Genomic DNA, 22,477 nt, shown 5'->3' on the forward strand with positions numbered 1-22,477 from the left:
TCTCTAACTGTAAAATTCAACTACTTTAAATTCCTCAGAAAGCTCAGAATTAAATTTAACACATGTTTTAATACGCGTGCCTTAGTACTCTGAATATCTCTCATCCTAGCTTTAATGTTTTGGACTAAAGAAAGAATCGCTCAACCTTGTCAAGTACGGTGTGCAGCCCTTAGAAAAACAGTAAAAAGTTGTGTTTTTTTCTCAGTCCAAATATTTTTTATTATTGTATGCTAAATTCAAAAATGAATCCAATGTGCAAAATTATTCTTGCAAAATTCAGTTTTTATATTATTATATCTGTCCCAATTCATTAACGTTCTATTTGTGACATACTGTTACAAGCCACGGGTCTTTACTTGACAGAGGCATAAGTTTACCCCGAATTTCCAAAGACGTTCATACAACTTCAGTTGTAAATTAGAAAGCCCGACGTGTCCGTTCTATCCATACAAATTTCCTCTAATCAATGCAAGACCACAGATCTCACAATCTGCCAAATATCAATCAACCGCACATCTGCACGGTTTCTCTTCGTTAGGTTTCCGTACCACCAGCAGTTCACGCCGTAGAAACTATACAGCTATTCCCTAACAATGGGAACTAATTTAACTACGCCACCTTAGGCCAGTCAATCTGTGGTTTCCATGTACATTTCTCCAGTACAACTGCATCACATTTGCCACCATGGCGACATAAACGGTATCTGCCGAGTCCCTCCTTATTTATTCCTTTATGTAATTTACCGGTTTTCTGCCGTAAATGCAGTCACACCACCAATGTCCACCACTAGACTTTGATAGGGACTATGGTACGACAGGGACACTCATTCAATTTTGACCTGAATTCACTACTAGTGAACCATGGCATCATGGAAACTCACTAGCACTTCACTCCGTTACGTTTGCTCCTATTAATTGGTTAATTATTTCGGGCTAAGGAATATTTCTATCGCACTGAATTCCAATGATCAGACAACTCTTTAAATACACTATTTATCCCACGACTTTCCCCATCTTTTGCCAGACAAATGCCTGACTTTCCCCATTTTAAGCCAAATAAATGCCCGATTTTCCCCCTTTTTATGCCAAACAAATGCATGACGTTCCTCCATTTAAAGTCAAACACATGCCTGACTTTCCCAATTTTAAGCCAAACAAATGCCTGATTTTCCCCATTTTACGCCAATCAAATGCCTGACTTTTCCCATTTTAAGCCCAACAAACGGTTCTAACATTTGGTTTGATATAGCATTTAATAAAGGCAGAATATACCATGTCCCAATAAATTTAAAACTCAAAACAATCTTGCAATATCTTTGATAACTTGTAGCTTTATATTTGTATGAAGTTATATCCCGTATATTAGACATGCTTTTAGTACACTAATGAGTAATATTAATGTTAAGTTGTGTCGAACATTTAATATGCGAATGTCAACAAAACCATTAAAGTAAATGCCTTTCGACAAGATACAAAATAGCTTGCAGAACTATACAAATCTTATATATCAGCAATTGCTTGAGAACCAATTACTGACTGGATCAATATAAGGTGCAATTCTATTTGATAGTTGGCCCAGCAGGAACTATGCACGCTGTCGTGAAATACTCTGTTTTATTCTTCTATTTTCAAATAAAAAATAAACAAAGATAAATTCTATTTAATATTTTTGCCGTGAACAACGTATCTTGGTCGCAGAATTTATGAAATAAAAAGGGGATGGTAATAATAATAATAATAATGACCTTATTTAAAGAGGGTAACACAGTTAGCTAAAAACTAATCTACCTTGAGGCCCTCATACAAAGAAATGTATTTATTTTAGCTGCATCTCTGAAGCCACTGGATAAATTTTGTTTGGAAGAAGGAAATAGAGTGGGCATTTCTAATCTCAACTGGAATACTATTCCAGAGCAGAGTTCCAAAGTACTGGAAACGTTTTTTAAATAACTCCTTATTTGGCTTGGGAATTTTATAATGTTTGGTAGACATGGATCACAAGTAGGGAGTATTACCAGGTAGCCTATACTGGAATAGTGATTGTAAATATTCAGGAGCACTATTATGAGATATCAAGTACATTAATTTGGCTTTTCTCAAACAGATTCGGTCTTTAATAGGTAATATTTTTAACCTACCAGCTAAATTTTCCTTGCTTTCTTTCTGGATTAGTATTAGCCCAAATACTCTTTTTTGAAGATGTGCCAGCTTTGCTATGTTTTCATCATTTGAATTACCCCATACTGTATTACAGTAGTCTAAATAGGGTTGTATGTAACTGTTATAAGATAGTTTTCTGTGCCTTTCAGGGAGAAAATGTCTTATCCTACTGAGAAGCCATAAACTTGAATTGACTTTTTTACTGATGTAATCGTATGTCCATACTTTTATTCGGATAGGGGAGATAACTATGGATGTCAAATGCACATGAATGAATACACGTGCGCGTACTTATGGTTTTCTTTTTAGGAGAAAAATATATTTTCTTGAAATAATGTATTGTGGCAGGTCATGGTTGTGTATTTCTTCATTTTATTGATATCCAAAGTCACACTCAGTTGCTCAGCACAAGTGTGAAAGTTTCTGTTCCAGAGCTTCAATAATTTCTGATTCCGAAGATTTGTCACTGCAATATCAGTAGAATCCGATGATATTCCTTCACTAAATCTTCGCTGAGTGGGACAGGTACAACTAAATCAATTGCATGTTTAACCTGGCTATCTCTTTCAATATAATCCTTTATCCTGTTTATGCGGCAGAGTTGTTTTTGTTTTCGCCTCCCATGAGTAAATATGATGTAATTTAAATCATTTATTTTCCTGTCAACTGTGTAGGGACTATAACACTTGGCCTGAAGAGGATTTTGTGGTATGGGCAAGAGAGAGAGAGGGCTCTATCAACAGGTTAATAACTCCTTTCCTTAGAGTTCTTATCCTATCTTGACTTTATTTTTGATTGAATAGAGTGCAGATGTGCTCTTGCGAACTCACAAGCCTTTGACAACTTATTCTTAAAATTGGAAACATAATCAAGGAGATTAATTTCAGTATCTTCATTAGAAAGAAGTTTCTTTTTCAACAACTTCAACGGTTTATGCACAGTGTGTCCAAAAACCAATTCAAAGGAATGAAACCTAGAGATTATTGAACTGATTCCCTAACAGCAAATTGATAGTAAACGAATGCCCTCATCCAATTCTTTACCTGTATCAAAACAATATGACCGAATCATATTTTTTAAAGTCTGATGAAATATTCTAACGCCCCTTGGCTTTCATGATGATAGGCAGATTTTATATGTTGGATGCCTAATTCGTACATAACTTGCTGGAGAATTCCAGACATGAAATTTGAGCCTTCGTCAGACTGGACAGATTTGGGAAGGCCAAATTGAGAAGAAGAAAAAAAAACTTATCAAACATTTTACTATTGTTTTGGGTTGTAGATGAGCAGTATGGTATCTTGTGATTGAGTTTTCCTATCATTTGACAAGTATGACATGATCTACGGTATTTACAAAACATCACATTTGATTTTTTTCCAAAAGAAGTGAGTCGAGAACTTGTGATAAGTCTTATTAATCCCTAAATGACCTGCCAAGGTAGTTTCATGGGCCAGAATAAGTATTTCATGTATATAAGGTTTTGGAACTACAATCTGATAGTTCACTGACCATTCGTCATCAGCAGGTACCTCGGGTGGCCTTCATTTTATCATAAGAATTCCATTTTTAATGTAATAAAAGACAAAAACTTCAGTGTCTTCAGTTTCACTAATGGTCCTTTGAAACAAGCAGGAGATATCATGATCTTTGTCCTGTTCGACGAAAAGTGATTGTAACTTGTCACCCTGATTATAATAAAGAGAACGAGTAGTTAAAAGAGGACCACTGCGATCAAGACCCTTTGATTGATCCAAACAATGAGTGAAAGTGCCCTCGTCAAAAGCCTGACCAATACATGTGTCATCTAAAGAAATATTTTCCTTATCAACATCATTCTCAAGAGCTTTCTTTGCCATAGCTCTGGTAACTGAACAAGCTGGGAATAAATCAGGGAATTCTTTTTCATTTGGATCGACTTTCTGATCAAAGCAAGACTTGTTAGTTACAAGTGGATTAATCACAACTTTATCTCCAGCTAGGTCGTTTTCTAGTAATAAATGTGTACCCTTAAAGGGTACAACACACACTTTGCCGACTGTCACGGGTCCTGAGACTATGTCTGATGACAAATCTACACAATGGAGAGGAACATTAACAAAATTACACTCTGCTCCCTGAATAAGAACACTCTCATTAGAAGAAGACTTCTCAGATAATGGCACAGTACCTGACAATAAAAGACTCTAAGAAGCTCATATATCCCTTGAAATTGGTATAGGATTGGTCGAATCAACCAAGAGTGATATAGAACCCTTCGATATGAATGGTTCATAATTCCTCATAATAAAATCAGACTGGGGTTTATAAGACCTAACAAATGTATTGCTTTCATTACGTGACCGTGACCTTGACCTCTTAGATATAATAGCATCCGGAATAGGTCTGTCTTGATTCTGATGCCTAGTTGTCAGTTTGAAGCAATCATAAATAACGTGTTCTTTCTTCTTGCAATAGGTACACGTAGGAAGAGACAAGGATCTTGAGTCAAGCTTGTCTGAAACTTGATTTTTAAAAGTTGTGCCAGTTTGCGATTTAGAAGGGCTTGTATTAGGTTGAAATACTTTTCTGCCAGAAGACTGTTGAGTTGAAGTCTTATTTACAAACGTAATTTTATGAGTTAAAGATTACTCAGCAGCAGCACGAGCAGCATTTTCCAAGGTTTCGATCTTATGCTCTTCAAGATAAGTCTTAATGATACTAGAGACACAGTTCTTGAACTCTTCAAGTAATACAAGTTGTTTGAGACTTTCGTAATATTGTTCACGTTTCCTGGCTAAGCACAATCTATCAAATAACTGCTCCTTTTCTCAAGCAAATTCCACAAAAGATTATCCAGCCTCTTTTTAATAGTTTCTGAATTCTTACCGATAAACTTCAGGGACTAACTCATAACCCCTTAAGATGCACTCCTTAGCCACAGCATAGTCACCACGTTAGGGAAGTGACCGTGAACGGTAAATATCACTAGCTTTACCAGTGAGTACACATTGTAATAATTGAGTCCAATGATCCTTTAGCCATTTTAAATTTTCAGCAACTGTTAAAATGAAGGAAGATAGTTGTCTACATCTTTTTCTCTAAACGGGGGCACTAAGCTAATATTCTATGCAACCTCGAAACTTAAATTTGTATTTGAAGTGGGAATGTGCTTTTGACTTGCCAGCTTCATTTTTTTTAAATTCTAAATTGATATTCCCTCTCTTTCTCTCTTTCTTTTTTACCTAATTGCATTTGCACTTGTTCTTTTTGTAATTGCATTTGTTTTTCTTGTAACTGCATTTTCTTCTTTCACTCTTTCCTGTATCTCCTCTTTCTCAAATTATGCTTGTTTTTCTTTCTCTCTTTCCTGTCTCTCTCTCTCTCACTCACTCTCTCTCTCTCTCTCTCTCTCTCTCTCTCTTAAACTGTAACTGCATTTGTTTTCCTTCTTTTTGTAACAACATTTGTTCTTTTTCTTTTTCCAATTTAATTTGTTCTTTCTTTTTCCCCAATTACATTTGTTCTTTCTCTTTCTCCAATTTCATTTTTTCTTTCTCTTTCTCCAATTGCGACTGCAACTGCATTTGTTTTTCTTCCTTATCTTTATAAAGTTCCAGCTTCCTCAACTCCAATTCCATCTTGCATTTTAATTATAATTCCTTTACATTTATGTCAGAGTCTGATACAGGCTTACTGATTGATACCAAAGTACTTTTATCCATCCAAAACATTTTTTCTGCCAAGTACGGGACCACAATATTTTTTATTTCTTGCTTCATTAATGAAGCCTTTAACTCAGAAAGACCATATCTTCTGGCAAGTTGAATTAATTCATCTTTTCGAAAAGGTCTAATTGGTCCTGGGTAGGACTTGAAAGAAAGGTTTCCACTTTTTATGACATTTTAGAAAACGCCTGCCGATTTCACTGAAGATTAAAAATCATGGGGAATTCAAATTTCAAGAAACAGAGTTTTCTGAAATATTTTAGCCAAAATTCAAAATCCAAGGACGAGGCCCCAATTCTTATGTTACGTGTTTAGGCTCTAGTAAACAGTAGCAAAGGAAAGTGTGAAAACAACAAGCTTTGAAACATTTTACGAATGATGTATTTCCCTGGAAGAAAACTGTAAAAATGAAAACATAAGAACTTACGGTTTTAAGAATCAAATCCAAAAATATCCCAGGAATAAACCACGAATTAAATTCTAGAAGTCCTAGTAATGAAATGTTTTAACGAATTCAAGTTGGAGTCCAGACGAAAAATTCAAGATGGAAGGCGATGACGTGCACTGTAGCTTTATTGTACAGATATGTATATGGTTCTTTTTTGATCCACAAACAATACTCATGTGTTTGAATTTCCGAATAAAATTTAAATAATTATCTTTGTCCAAGAATTTTATAGGAGAACTCGACTATTTCCAGGAAAAAGAATTATCCTTTAGAATCCAAATAATCTGAATAAAATTTAAATATAACTCCAAACTGCCACAACAGACACATTCCAGTGTAAAGAAAGAGAGCCCAACTGAGAAATATCTCTAAAGACATCGATAGAACACTACTGCGCAATTTCGGAAAACCCAGAATTGCGAAATAGAGGCTGTATTCATACAAAAAATAATGTACTCCTAGTATGACCTTGATAAAAACCCATCATTTTACTCCAAGAATAAAATAAAAATAAAACGTTGTTTATTTGTCTCAGTGATTTCTGAATCAAGGTCATGAACTAAGTCAGAAATAGAAACAGTGTTTCTATTATTATGTATTTATGAAAAGATTCAGGTCAAACTGAATTTTCTGGAAATATCAAATTCCTAGTAAATTAAATTACATTACATTGACATGTAATGAAATTAAAAATGAAAAAATATAAAACTTACAAACAGACAATTAAATTAAATCAAATATAAATTAAATCAAACATACATAACACAGCGTATTTTTGCATAAACAAAAACTCGGGTTGTCTTAAATTTATTAGGTATTTTATCAATTGATGCTGACATTGTTACACCACATCTGTATACTCGCTGGCAGAGGGTCTACACTTCAGTAGTCGATCATTTTATATTAGTATGTGGACCGCTCCGGTGGCCTAAGTAGTAGAGCGTCCTCTTCTGATGCGGGAGGGGTCGGGTTCGAACCCCGGCAGAGTCATACCAAAGACTTATAAAAAAAAAATACCACTCCAGTGGCCTTATGGTTTTAGCGTCTGCCTCGGGTGCGGAAGGTCGCGGGTTCGAACCCCGTCCGAGTCATACCAAAGACATAAAAATTAGTACTGGCAGCTGCCTCCTTATGCGCGCAGCATTAAGAGGCTAGTGCTAGGACTGGTCAACCCGATAGCAGGATAATGTGACTGTGTGGACGTCATGCTACATGTCTGCTTCATGATGCCCCCTTTGCTAGATATCTCTATAAACTGCCACATCTTAGTGATATGACTGAAAATTTTAAAGCTACGTTAAAAATCCAAATCGCACAAATCGCACTCTATTCGTAAATTTGTTTGCTTACAAAAGACCGTAACAAATGTTTGATGTCTTCATTTTAATAAATATGGGATGCATGGTTAGATTACAACGATTCAATGTCTAATATGGAGTTTGTAAATACTCTTTTGGAAATGGTGATCCATGATTTGCAATTATTTCAAGTAATGAGCAACATGTATGTTTCAGTCTAATATGTATTTTAACCGTTGCTTCCATGTGGAAAAGTAGACAACACATTTTTAATGTATAAATGCGATTATGAAAAATGTCTTATTAAAACTTTTTCAGCAAACCTATTATTTAGTTTTTTCATCATATATTCTGTATTGTTCATCACTAGTAGTATCAACATTGTCTCTATGAATAATCGCCCTGATATTGTTGTGTGAAGGAAGCGAAAACAAACAGTTTTGGATAAGCATAAGTATTGTGTTTACCTATAATACTAATAAGTTTTTTTCTTACCAGAATGTGACGCGTTCTGGTAAAGGTTTAATAAAGCAAACCATTCAATTATTTTTCTGGAATTTCATTTGCATTTCACTGTAGCATAAAAGGTTGATAGCCAGTTTGCAACCGTACCAGTTGTGTTCACTTTAAATGGCAATTCCAATGTTATAAGATGCAAAACGTTGAAAGCGAATTATGACCTGACGATGTATAATTTATATTGGTTCATTTTTCATTGTAATTGTTCACCTTAAAAGCATTTATTCAAGAGTAACCATTTGTAAATGGGTGTTATTACATTATATAATTACATTATTTAAATACTACTACCGTAAACATTTACGTTATTCATTACACTACTGTAATGTATAATTAACTTAATTGTTGGTCTGTTAGGTTTTTTTTAAATTCATGACATGCTATTGTAATGTAACATTGTATGCTGGACTTGACCTTGTCCAAACTTTAGTTCATTTCTGCTTGACATGACTGAATTTTTTATTTCATTTATGTAAACAACTAATAATAGCTTCATTATTCTCTATGTGTATGAGCTTATTATCATGATCATTATTCATGTAAACAAGAAGGCGTAAATATTTTGATCAGGGTCATGGTTTTGAAGATTCCTAAGTGAATTTTGTAGGCTACTGTGTTGTAAATAAACAAGGCTCATTAGTTCATTCTAGAAGGGTTTTTTCCATTAGGTAACGATTGTCTTTTAGAAAATGCTAATTATGACCTGATCAAACAGAGAACTATATTATTTTGTGACTGTGAGGATTTTACTTGTCTAGAACTTTAAAATGTGTCATGTTTTTACCAGTTTGGGGCTGAATTTTATTTTCTTCAAATTATTTAATTTAAGTGATTATTTTCTCTGGAAATACAAAAGTGCTCTGACAAAAGACTTGGATAAAGACATTCATTGGAATTTATACTAAATTCAAACCTAGAATAATATTTATGTGATTCAACAAGAGACCGTTGACACATTAGTACTTTGTAGGCTATAACAGACACGTCATCGCCTTCAGTTTTGGATCTCTTCGGGGCTTGAACTGCATTTTATTCAGGTCTTTTTATTACTATGACTTGTGTCTTTAATTCTTGGATTATTTTTGGATTTAATTTGCAATACCGCAAATTCTTTTAATCTCAATTTTCACTTTGTATTCTGAAGAAATAAATTATTTGTAATATTTTACAAAGCTTGTTGTCTTCACTCTTTTCTGTTACGTATTTTAAGAACAAAGACTTGTAACACTACATAATAATACTCTTCGTAATAAACGAAGGAAATCTCTCTCTCTCTCTCTCTCTCTCTCTCTCTCAAATACACTGTTGTCTGTATGTCTGTTACTTTACGTAATGGCCAAATCTGCAAATAATTATGTAAACAAGAAGGTCAAACAAAGCACAATGTTACAAAAATTATATACATAGCAGCCAAAATGTCAGTCAGTTCTTTTTTCCGTTGGAGGTCAACTTTCTTGTTAAAGATTGTTTATCTTCAGGTCCAATATTAGTGAATAATCACATTTTGATAACGCCTTTTTCCCCATGGGACGCTGAACGTCCTTAAGGAGAGACAGCACAGGAATCAACGATCAAGTTCACGAGAAGCGACGATATTTTAATGGTTGGGATGTTACCAAAAAAAATTCTTATTCTGCCTCTGTTTTCATGATAATTGGCCATATATATATATATATATATATATATATATATATATATATATATATATATATATGTAATATGGATCTAAGCATAACAGTAAAGATTAAAGTAGTACGTTTTATTACCTTTTTTACATTTTCTTTACCTCATCAATAGATTGACATCAGATATTTCAAAGTTAATCAGCGTACACAAAGACCTATATATGTGTGACAGATTAAAGTTCAGAGGTCAATGTCACTGGGTAAAATAAAATAATTTGGTGGGTTTTATGATAAATAGAAGAAATGTGTAAGAACGTGTTTCCTTTTTATTTGTTTCAGATCAATATCATTATTAAACTGTGCATGAATGTCAACCAGAGGAGATGGAATATTCACGAAAAGTGGAGAGTCTGGTTCAAAGGTCAATGTGTCACAATTGGAAAATATATTATCAAGCTACTGCAACATTCCTCACAAAAGAGATTATTTTCGAATTTTATTCCATAGTCAGCACACTATTTTGAAACCTTTCCAGGTAGCCAGGATTAAACCTCACCGTTTTGTATGTAAGTCGTATTATCGAACTGTGTTTGTTACATTTAAGTTTGTAGCGCACAAAGTTAGTACATATCTTGTAGTGCACAAAGTTAGTACATACCTTGAAGTGCACAAAGTTAGTGCATGCCTTGAAGTGCACAAAGTTAGTACATATCTTGTAGTGCACAAAGTTAGTACATATCTTGTAGTGCACAAAGTTAGTACATACCTTGAAGTGCAGAAAGTTAGTACATGCCTTGAAGTGCACAAAGTTAGTACATATCTTGTAGTGCACAAAGTTAGTACATATCTTGTAGTGCACAAAGTTAGTACATACCTTGCAGTGCACAAAGTTAGTACATATATTGTAGTGCACAAAGTTAGTACATACCTTGAAGTGCATAAAGTTAGTACATGCCTTGAAGTGTACAAAGTTAGTACGTATCTTGTATTGCACAAAGTTAGTACATACCTTGAAGTGCACAAAGTTAGTACATATATTGTAGCGCACAAAGTTAGTACATACCTTGAAATCCGCCTGGTCTCTAATTTCCTCGCATGACTTTTTGTCATGAAGTATTTAACAAAGTCTAAGCGTAATGCTTCTAGTAAATCTACATAAATGTATTATTATTATTATTATTATTATTATTGTTGTTGTTATTATTATTATTATTATTATTATTATTATCTAACTCATTCATCAAGGCACTGTTTCATACAATAAGCATTATTACCATTTATCACATTTATATCAAATCCAGTTTTACCGATCTCTTAATCTGTCGAACATTTTGCAAAAATCAGTAAGGATTTCAGGTTGTCTGCAAGTCAAAACCAAACATTAACGCAAGAGCCATTAATATGTGTATGAAACTTGGCATCAGAAATATGTATTCACATGAACTTTGAGTAACGCTTGATGCTCATTTCCTGAAATATGTATTCACATCAGCTTCGATTAAACGCTTGATATTCATTTCCTGAATAGTCGCTTAGTGAGTATTAATTTCACAGAGGTGTTCAGCAGGGACGCTATTTTTGGGGGTGGAGGTGGGAATGACGTCCCTGGTTCTCAACCCAATGCATCTTTATTTTGAGTCATTGTAGAATGATATAAAAGTATTGAGCGTCTCTTTCCACGAGTGCGTTTTTATATATCTATATTCGTACTGTATGTTATACAAGCTAATCGCTCAATGCTAAATACACAATAAATGTACTGGAAAGTCTTCAGAGAACATAAATCGTTACAAATTCAGCTGTTAATTCATTTTAAAAAAATCAATTCCTTGAAGCTCGGTCTGTGTCAACAGAATACGAACGTAAGATCTCCGCTTTTTGTGCTATGTCCATCTATTCGTTACATAGCAACAAGGTAGATCATACGTGGAACTAACTTTATTATCATCCATGCATTAGTGATAAGTATGGGGCCATCAATTTAGTACATACGCAAAAATATATCAAAGCTTGACCTCTCCCCCTCCCTGTACACATGCATACGTTTTATCACCTCCCCACCTGCGTACGTACGTCTAACGCCCTCCCCACCACCCCCACCACCCATTCTATAGAACGGCTTATAACTAATCCACGCAGAAACGATCAAGGATTAATAATATTAACGTGTTTAATAAAACAGTCCACCGACGATGAATGTCGGGCTGCATCAAAGAAATCAGCGGCGTAACTTTAAAAAGTTTGTCTAGTGTCCGATAAAATTCAAACGCCTACTGAACCCAGTCGAACAGGTAACGTATTAGACAAATTATTATCGAGGTTTCACCACCACCAAACCCCGTTTCCTATGCGTACGTACATTATCAGTAGACCTCCAACCCACCCCCACCCCCATACACAAGCGTGTGCATTTGGGTAATCCCCCTCCCCATAAATGAGCACGCACTAAATGGACGGCCCCTAACCGGGTAAGCCAACAGCTTGGGTTAGTCACGTGACGATCTAGTTATTTTTACCTTAGATCCCAATCGACTACGCTTGACTGATTCTTTTTACTTGGTATAATCGATACCGAGTACCACGTGTTCAAATAATATAATAACGGTACAGCTACACATAACAATAGTGGTCTTAAATGAAAGCTAAAAATGACGTACATGATCTCCCATAGACCGATTTGTTAGAAATACGGATATAAACAAGTCATAGCTAAGGAGATATAACAGTCATTCAATGTGGATTTCGTGTTTGGTTGTATGCTAGAGTGCCATTATAACACGTTTCAATCACTGTAGTCAACAAAAGTTGCCAATATACGTTGCAATTCAATAATATCATCAGCCTGTGACTATATTCAGTTTGCTGAAGTAAATGGCCTGATTTCAGTGTTTGATACGCGACGCCATACTAACTATGAATAAAATGAAACTTAATTAAGCACGGGGAGGGAACGTTACCCCGAATATGACCGTGCACGTCTTGGATCGGAGTCATACTGTCAGGAAATATAAGGACACGGTCGATTCAGCAAATACGGTGGAAGGAGACGACGAAGGTAAATACAGGGCCACATGTAGATATAATTGGAAGCTTCCTTCTCCACCGCCCATTTCTTCGTTCCGCCGTCTTAATCTTCTGTATCTTTCCCTGCGTTCTAAATCATTTTCCATGTCTCTGATTGTATCATCATTTCTGGTCATTATCAAAATTACTTTACCTTATTCAGGCTAAACTAGTTTTAAAAGACCATTCTTTGCCCTCTCCCCTTCATTTAACTTTTAGTCACCCTTACCATTGTCCTGTCTCTCATCTCCACTGCACAAAATGCATTTTATCTGTACTGTTTTGTTATATTTAAATTACATAAATTTGTCTGCATTTTGTTTTGTTTGTTGTTTTGTTTTGTTTTCTTTTGGTATCTTTGTTCGTTTTCTTTCTTCTTCTCAAAATTAGCCTTAGTACCTAACGAAGGATATTCCAATGAAGTATTACATCTGGATGGAAATGTTCGTATCATTAAACAATGATTACGCGCTTCATACCTCCCCGCGACCCGCAGGAGTACGGGACACATTACCCCCTCCCCGTTATGTCGAAGAAAGACCTGATTTATTTCTAAATTTGCATGAAAATCAACTGAACTCAAACTGGTGAGATCTAAGCCGAATTTCAAGACGATCTTCATATTCTGTATACATGTATTTGACACCCTATAACGGGTTTTATTCACAAACATATTTGTAGAAAAGATCAAACCTTTTCTGTCCCATTGTTCTTCGCTGGAAAAAGTAACCTCTTCAAATGAGTAATGTAGAATCAAGTACATATGCACTACACATCTGATATAACTAAATGTTATTTCGTACGTACATATAACTAAATGTTATTCCGTACGTACATATAACTAAATGTTATTCCGTACGTACATATTTAACTGGTAGCAACAGGGTCATACATCCTGGCACTAAGATGGGTGTTAAAGTTATCAGAGGATAAGGTAATTCATCTCTCTACCTGTTGAACAACGTTATCTGTGTAATTATCGACGTGATAATCTCTCCATGTCAACGTTAAATTTCATGAAATAGTGAATATAAATTAAGGAATGAATATTCTATGAAGCTCCTTCCATTGTACATAAGCACGCTTACATTTTCACAATTTTCAAGCTGGCTGGAGGTTGCCTGTAGTAATTAGAATAATTTTAAACGCGTTCAATTATCGTTATGTTATGTTCCTAGATCGTCAAATGAAAATGTTGTGGTCAAATACCCATATATGCATACATCATGCAAAACTTGAGAGCATGAAGATTGTAAAAATATATGTATACTTTATCATGAGTCACATCACACGTGTAGTTGAGATGTTATGGTTCTGACGTCAAATGTTTTGTTTTATTGCCAGGGTAAAATGATTTATTACATAAACGCTGAAGCGTTTTGACACGGACCATATTGGTATTAATCATTACTTGTATTAATTCAGTAATGTAAAGAAATGACATTTCGTGACAATACGCTTTGTTGACTTCAAGATACAAAACTAAATAAAAATTACTGAAATGCAAATAGTTCATCATCTATCAGGTAAACTTGTATTTTCTTACCTTACGTTGAAAACAATTACGTATTGTTATCCACATTAAATTTGTATAAACTATCTCATGTTTTCTTGCCTTCGTTATCTTCTCTTACCTCTACAATTCTTATTGTATAATCTGATGGGGATGGAGAAATAATCGAACAATATTTCTTTGGAAAGGAGCAAAAATTAAGCTTAATTGTAATTTTTTTATTGTTATATATATATATATATATATATATATATATATATATATATATATATATATATATATATATATATATATATATATATATATATATATATAATCTTCAACACTGTGGGCCACTTAATATATATTATAGTACTTATGCAATAATCAGAGAAATGACTTGTTGTAGAAGTGCGGACCACCACCAAAAAATTAACACGCGGGGCCACGTTTTGCCTTCGGGACTGTAGTTGGACCACTCTCTCTCTCTCATATATATATATATATATATATATATATATATATATATATATATATATATATATATATATATATATATATATATATATATATATATATATATGCTTGATAACAGAAGGCACACACGAGTCCATATTCTCTCACGACTAAGCACACATCACCAAACAATAATGCTGTTCAACTGGTGTTATATGCACTCGTATATAGCAGTAAATAATTCTCATGTATGTACACAGTCATTCCGGACTCCTATGAAGTGTGATGTGATGTGATTTTGATTTTTAACGTAGCTTTAACATTTTTTCAGTCATATCGCTACGATATCTGCAATGTGGCAGTTTATAGTGATGTCTAGCACTGGGGCATCATGCCGCAGACATGTAGCATGATGTCCCACCCAGTCACATTATCCTGACACCAGGCCGACCAGTCCTAACACTAACCTCTTAATGCTGAACGACAAGCGAGGTAGCTGTTAGTACCATTTTTGTAAGTCTCTGGTATGACTCGGCCGAGGATCGAACCCCCGACCTCCCGCATCCGAGGCGGACGCTCTAACCACTAGGCCACCGGAGCGGTTCGGATTCCTATGAAAGAAATCTATTAAATGTAGAGAATTATAAATATACACCAGACAGAACTGAAAGTGTTATCCCTGGATTCATAAAGAGGAATGCTTGATAATAGTAGGCAAAATAAATATTTTAATACAAATAATGCTATCATACATGTTAATTACCAGGTCGTCATGCGAGTCTGCATGCTGCACACGAATGCATATAACACCGATTGAGTTACATCATTTTTTTGGTGACGTGTGCTTAGTCTGAGGGAATATGGGCTCGTGTGTGAAGGCAAGGCTATGGTATATATACCATAATCAATAACAACTGACTCTCAACCCTTCATTTCAAGAGGTTTATGCTTTCTGAGCCCGAAGATGTCGCTAAACTTCATATACATTCAATGCTAAAGAATATATTGTACTTGCCTGTTACGTCAACATAAACGATATTCGAATTTCCTCTTTATAATTCGTAGTGAATGGAAATATCTATATGCTAGAATTGTTCTTATATTCCTGTATGTGCCTTCATGCGTCTAATTATATATACAGTTAACAACATTCATGCTCACCCCACCCCACCACCCCATCATATCAGAGTTAATTTCCTAATGTACCAACATAATTCAATAAACTGTATTAACAAGTTTTATATCGCTATCGTCAATTTGACGAGCTTATATATTAATGTTTTTGTACCCATTTTGGTCACTAGAACAATTCATTTATTTTTTAGTGGTTTCTAAAACATTTCAAATAACTCTAATAAATGTAAAAGAGGACGCGCGCGCGCGCTCGTGTGTGTGTGTGTGTGTGTGTGATTTGTATTTTTAACGTAGCTTTAACAAATTTTCAGTCATATCGCTACGATGTGTGACAATTTACAGTGATGTCCAGCACTGGCACATTAAGCCCAGTCACATTATCCTGACACCAGGCCGACCAGTCCTAACACTAACCTCTTAATGCTGAGCGCCAAGCGAGGCAACTGTTAGTATCATTTTTGTAAGTCTTTAGTATGACTAGGCCGGGGATCGAACCACGACCTCCCGCATCCGAAGCGTACGCTATAACCACTAGGCCACCGGAACGGTAGAATGTTCAGAGAGAAAAATTTATAAAATAAATGTGAAGTTTTGAAAATAAAAATTAGATTGTTTGTTACAGCGATAGTTAGTTGAATATCTTACCTACCTGTAATTAACATAATATAATTTAGGTACTCAAATCAAATAAAATTAATTAGAAAATACGGTTTTTTTGCTATGCTTGTTTAAAGTCAAATTACACTGAGTAATACTGAGTAATATTCAAAATGGTAGCGACCTTATTTTTAACTTCTAATGAGATATAATTTATGCGGTTTATAAAAACAGTAATTCGAAGAAAATGCGAAGGTCGCATGGAAGATTCGGTTCCTTTCGACCAGGTCTCATTAGTGAAAACTAGCACTAGATTTCACCAGATCTTGCCAAAATTCCGATTTTGCTAATGTACTGTATTCCAAAATAAATGGAATTTCATATTGTCTATTTATACATAACTATACGAAATATGAGTTTGATCTGTGTTAAACAGTTATTTTCTGGATGTCAAATAAAGTGGTATATGAAAACAAAAGCTATTTCGCTGTTTTGTCTCTTGTCTGTTGTTTTGTTACATTTTATGTAGGTTTATTTCTTCTAAACTCTAGTTGTAGGGACGCTGAGAATGAAGGTGTCCGCTTAAGACAGGTGGGTCTTTTAATATATGAAGCCTCCCTCTAAGGCATGATGACTGTAGGTAATGACACATATTTTAACTATTCTTGCAGACGGGCCGTCCGGACTCTGTTGTATTGGTGGATGTTTGCTTGGAGTTGCCATAGGTTTCGTATATCTTGTGATATTCCCAGCAGGTAACAATTTTCTAAATTTATTCATTCCCAAAATACGATATAACAGTATTTCCAAATCAAAAGTCAAACTTTTCGTCACCAGATAAACGGTAAACTGTGTCTCAGTCACTTGACACATGGGTGAATGAATGATTAGGGCATATAATGGATATACTGGTAGATACCAGTCAACGTGTCCAGTCATGGAAACAACCAATGTTTAAGCCTTTCCAGTGATGGGTTCTTAGAAAAAGAAAAAGTTAAAATAGAAACCTGGCTATGAACACTAATACACAATATATATGTGTTTATTGCTAGAAATGGAGCATGATTTAATTTGCTAAGAGTTTTAAAATCATGTCAGAACATCAGTTTTTATATTCTTACCAAAAAAAATTCCCGCATATGAATTCTCATTGCTTAAACATCTCAGTGCACACATTAACAAATAGTGATGCGTAATGACGACACAGTATGGGTCCCTCTCACAGTATTAGGCCTTTGCACTGAATTAATATTACACGAAACTCAATGGGTTAATCTCACATTATGAGATTAACACACACACACACACACACACACACACACACACTCTTTAATAAATTAATTTCTATCACTTCCCAAATTTACAACTGTTCTATTCAGAAATTATGTTGCTGAAAGATCTTCAGGTACAATATATGTGTGAAGTATACGACACTGTTTGATTACAGTCAAAAAATGGGAAATAGAAAATGTTTTACAAAAAAGATTGGAAATAAAGATTTTTGTTTCTTTGTTTAAAATGAAAACGATCATGCTCCTGCAGCAATAAACGTTATCTAGCTAGATTTCGTAAACCAGTTTTCTGTCTGGCAATATTTATATAAAAATTTCACGTATCAGCTGGGTGCGAGTTTTTCCTATCTATGTAGATAAACTCGGATTAGCTAATCTTGGGTTGTGTTATTGCAGCTGCTTTTGTTCCATTTGTTTCGCCCAAACATCTCGTAAGTGACTGATTTGCCCGACGAACCAGAATTTGTTGAGTTAAGCACATTTTCAATGCCAACATTGCTCTTTGTCTGCATCATAGTTGCTCAGTAAAATAAACAAGGTATAGTGCAATAAATCAGTAATTATATTTTAATTAAAGGAAAAAGTTGGCAACTAATTAATTCTCTTCTTTCAGGAATATTGCTCATGGTGTATGCTACCAAATCAAAAGACAATGCCATTCTTGTCGTGGGAATCTTGCTAATCCTATTTACCCTTGCATCCATTCCAATATTTGTTGTGGTATTCTATAATCGGCACCGGATACGAAAATTCAGAAAAAGGAAGATTTCCAGCTTTCCGCCCGTTGATGAATCTGCGCCTCCTGTAACAAGGCAGCATGTGAGATTCTAGGCTGAATATGGCGCCCACTGGTTCAGCACTTGTTGGAATATTTAAGAAACCGTTTATATCATCAAATATGATATTTTTTTATCGCACCGGGTCCTCTTATATGATATATTAGTGCTCAAAACCGATGATAAATCTTTGGAAGTATGTTGCACGCCAGGGATGAAAAGGAGATCGAGTCTTAATCGTGAAGGCGCTTGGATAGAACCGAATGGTCATGCCTGCAGCAATCTAAACGCTGATCGCAGGTTATTCTATATAATTTTAATACTGACATTTTAATGCATATATTTATTATTATTATTATTATTATTATTATTATTATTATTATTATATAATATGAGACGACTTCACTTCTTTCATACTGAAACCAGAGACCGTCAATACAAAATATCGACGACTTTTCGAACGCCAGCTGTTGAAGATGTTTAATAAGATATAAATATGCTGTTATTGTAAACACATTTGGCAATCTAAAGCTGTTTTGGACAGACAGCATAAATATACCATATCGATCCGTTGACGTAGTCTTGGATATGAATCTATGACTAATTTGAATATTTGAAAATGTAGGAAGACTGGTATTTTTTTAATCAAACAATGTTTAGATATCATAAAACAAGACAGGTTTACGACATTTGATTTATGAATTAACATGTGACTGAAAAATAAGGTAAATATGTTTAAAATAAAAAATGAGAATGTACTAAGTAACCAATGAAAATCATTCGTAAAATGAGTAAAATCTTACATGAAAACGTGGCGCAGGAATCTGAAATTCGTAAATTAATAAGTGAAATATAGTTATATATTCTCACCTATACCTTGGCCTCCATTTACATAATTAAATGTTCGTACGTATTTATATTAATCTTAGTCCAGAAATTTAAAAAAAAAGAAAAAACACAAACTCAACTCTAATGGAATTGTCAGATACATTGAAACTGTGCATGACAAAAGTCATGAAGAATAACACGCAAGATGCACGTGCGTAATGTCTTGAAGACCACTTACAGTGTATAAATAGATAACTACTTAGAACAGCATTTTCAAACAAGAACAAATATCATCGAGCCGTGTTTAACGGCTCTTACGAAAACGCTAATTAAAAGCCAAAGGATCTGCTTGCAACTTTTGTTTCTCTCAATAACTTCAGAGAGGATTTGTGACGTTTTTTTTTCTGAATGATGCAACTCAGAAACGTAAACAGTTATAATTGTATTTAAACGAAGAAAAATGTTACTGTCACTAAAGACACTAAGATACGAAAATAAGAATACTTTGCCTCCAGGGGAAATGGCATTGGCAAGATAATATCCGACATTTAAAAATAATGGCATTGGCAAGATGATATCCGACATTTAAAAATAATGGCATTGGCAAGATAATATCCGACATTTAAAAATAAATACTGAATGCAAGACCAGCAGCTGACTCAAGTCTAACTAAATCATTTTTATTATTGTTTTATCCAGAAACTGCAACGGTTTGTCTCTGGTGCTAAATTGAATGAACTAGTAAAAAACAAAAATATAAAATCTGCATGCTTTGCTGCAATGGCGTTCTACCAGTTTTCGTCATTGTTAGTAAAACTTACACACGTTGGAAGATTAAAATTCCTTCTGCGCTGACACGGCCTTTGGTGGCTTTCAAAGTAAGTTTGATAAGCAATCCTCAGTATGAACACTTAAACGTGTCCATTCAAAAAGCGGATGTTAATTGCATTGCTTTACATAGTTTTCCTAGGAAATTACTCGCCGAATTTGCGCTTGCTGAATAAGAGACGGGGACTTAAGCATATAGTATTATTGTATTACATGTCATCTTTTGCAACTAAATATATCAATTTAAGATTCATAAATTAGCAACAAATGGAATCGACTTCTTTGGAGTAAGATGAAAAGCGATTGATGAATGTTGCAGTGTCTTTTCTGTATTAACGTTGCACCTTGACATGATTATCGCCACCAAGATCAAGATATTAGATAAAAACTGAAATAAAACGCAATAACTCAGATGAATATAGTACAGAACGTGACTTTAATTGGCAAACGTGACTTTAATTAGCAACCGTGACTTTAATTGGCAAACGTGACTTTAATTAGCAAACGTGACTTTAATTGGCCGACGCCACTTTAATTAGCAAATGTGACTTTAATTGGCAAACGTGACTTTAATTAGGAAACGTGATTTTGATTGGCAAACGTGACTTTAAAGAGCAAATGTGACTTTAATTGGCAATGTGACTTTAATTGACAAACGTGACTTCAATGAGCAAACCTGACTTTAATTGGCAAACGTTACTTTAATTAGCAAACATGACTTTAATTAGTAAACGTGACTTTAATGAGCAAACGTGACTTTAATTGGCAACGTGACTTTAATGAGCAAATGTGACTTTAATTGGCAACGTGACTTTAATCGGCAAACATGACTTCAATGAGCAAACGTGACTTTAATTGGCAAATGCGACTTTACTTTGTGATCTTGAATAAGTCCAGTGTTGTTTTGAAATGTTATTTTGAAGATTAAGTCAAGTGTCATTTTGAGGATTAAGTCAAGTGTTATTTTGAGGATTAAGTCAAGTGTAAGTTTTAAGAGTCATTTAAAGATTACAAATATACTTATTTCCGTCCATTTATTAGAGTGTCAATAATATTTGTCAGAGGTGTATTTTGACAAAACAAATTTGAATTATACATTTTTTGTGATAACAAATTTCACTCTCGTGAAACAAAACAATAAATAAATCAATGTAATGTTGCGTTATTTTATGTTGCTTTTAACGTGGCTTTGGTTTCTTAAAAATTACCTATATCATCTGCATCATGTTACCTGTATATGCCGAAATTGAGACCAGGCCAACCAACATTTAATTGCAGCATTCACTTTCATACAACTCTCTCTCTCTCTCTCTCTCTCTCTCTCTCTCTCTCTCTCTATGTATGCATGTATGTATGGATGTATGTATGCATGCATGCATGTATGTATGTGCCTGTGTGTGTGAGTGAGAGACAGAGACAGAGAGACAGAGACAGAGAGAGAGACACACAGAGAAAGAGAGAGAGAGAGAGATTAGTGTTTATGAAAAGAATCAATTCGAACAACTAATACAAAAAAAAGTTGGTAGATGATGTTTGTTGCATAAAATGATTATACCACATACACACACACAGACACACATACCTCATGTAAGTAGACGTTGGATGAGTTAGTTTTAATTGACACACACACACACACACACACACACACACACACACACACACAACTCATGTAGGTAGATGAAGGAAGAGTTAGTTTTGATTTATATTCTTTCGCAAAAACAAATCGCAGCATTTAATAATTTAGTTTATTGGCGATTGCGGGGGGTCAGGAGGTTAAAGACACAAGATACATAAAAATGTATGCGCAGATCAACTCACTGAAACAAAGATAGCACTATATTTGTACACTAGTATTGTACAAGTAGGTGCTTATACTGTTTAAATCACAGACTCCATAAGGGCTGAGTGACACACAGTGAAAATTGAGCTGCTTTTCTACGAAAGTAAATATTGAAAGAAACGTATTTACATTGTGTAGAAGCATTATATATGGGTTTGTAGAAGGTGTGTATGACTCACTTTTAGAGTTGACGTGATATATATATATATATATATATATATATATATATATATATATATATATATATATATATATATGACTGACGTTGAACTATTTTCTTAGAATAATGTAAAATTGCTCATTTCCTGTTGAATTAAAACGTATATATATATATATATATATATATATATATATATATATATATATATATATATATATATATATATATATATATATATATATATATATATAACAC

At 34.3% G+C, this 22,477-nt stretch overlaps 2 protein-coding genes across 2 annotated transcripts in view; one reads left to right on the top strand and one right to left on the bottom strand.

Annotated features, from left to right (window-relative positions):
* Nucleotides 1-22,477, bottom strand: part of LOC149788911 (uncharacterized) — a 66,173-nt gene that overhangs the window by 13,980 nt on the left and 29,716 nt on the right. The window lies entirely within an intron of this gene.
* Nucleotides 12,355-21,377, top strand: LOC149788912 (uncharacterized). The gene is made up of 3 exons (XM_089975036.1): nt 12,355-12,811; nt 17,170-17,253; nt 18,404-21,377. Exons 1-3 carry the CDS (start codon nt 12,721-12,723, stop codon nt 18,619-18,621), a joined length of 393 nt encoding a protein of 130 aa, XP_089831162.1. The 5' UTR covers nt 12,355-12,720; the 3' UTR covers nt 18,622-21,377.

The sequence above is a fragment of the Sinohyriopsis cumingii genome, chromosome 11 (assembly GCF_028554795.1).
Source record: "Sinohyriopsis cumingii isolate HCF-2022 chromosome 11, ASM2855479v2, whole genome shotgun sequence".
In the NCBI taxonomy this organism is placed as follows: Eukaryota; Metazoa; Mollusca; class Bivalvia; order Unionida; family Unionidae; genus Sinohyriopsis; species Sinohyriopsis cumingii.

Coding starts and splice junctions, on each gene's coding strand:
- LOC149788912 (XM_089975036.1), top strand. CDS start 12,721: ATGACCGTGCACGTCTTGGATCGGAGTCATACTGTCAGGAAATATAAG. Junction 12,812..17,169: donor GGTGGAAGGAGACGACGAAG/GTAAATACAGGG, acceptor CTATTCTTGCAG/ACGGGCCGTCCGGACTCTGT. Junction 17,254..18,403: donor TCTTGTGATATTCCCAGCAG/GTAACAATTTTC, acceptor CTCTTCTTTCAG/GAATATTGCTCATGGTGTAT.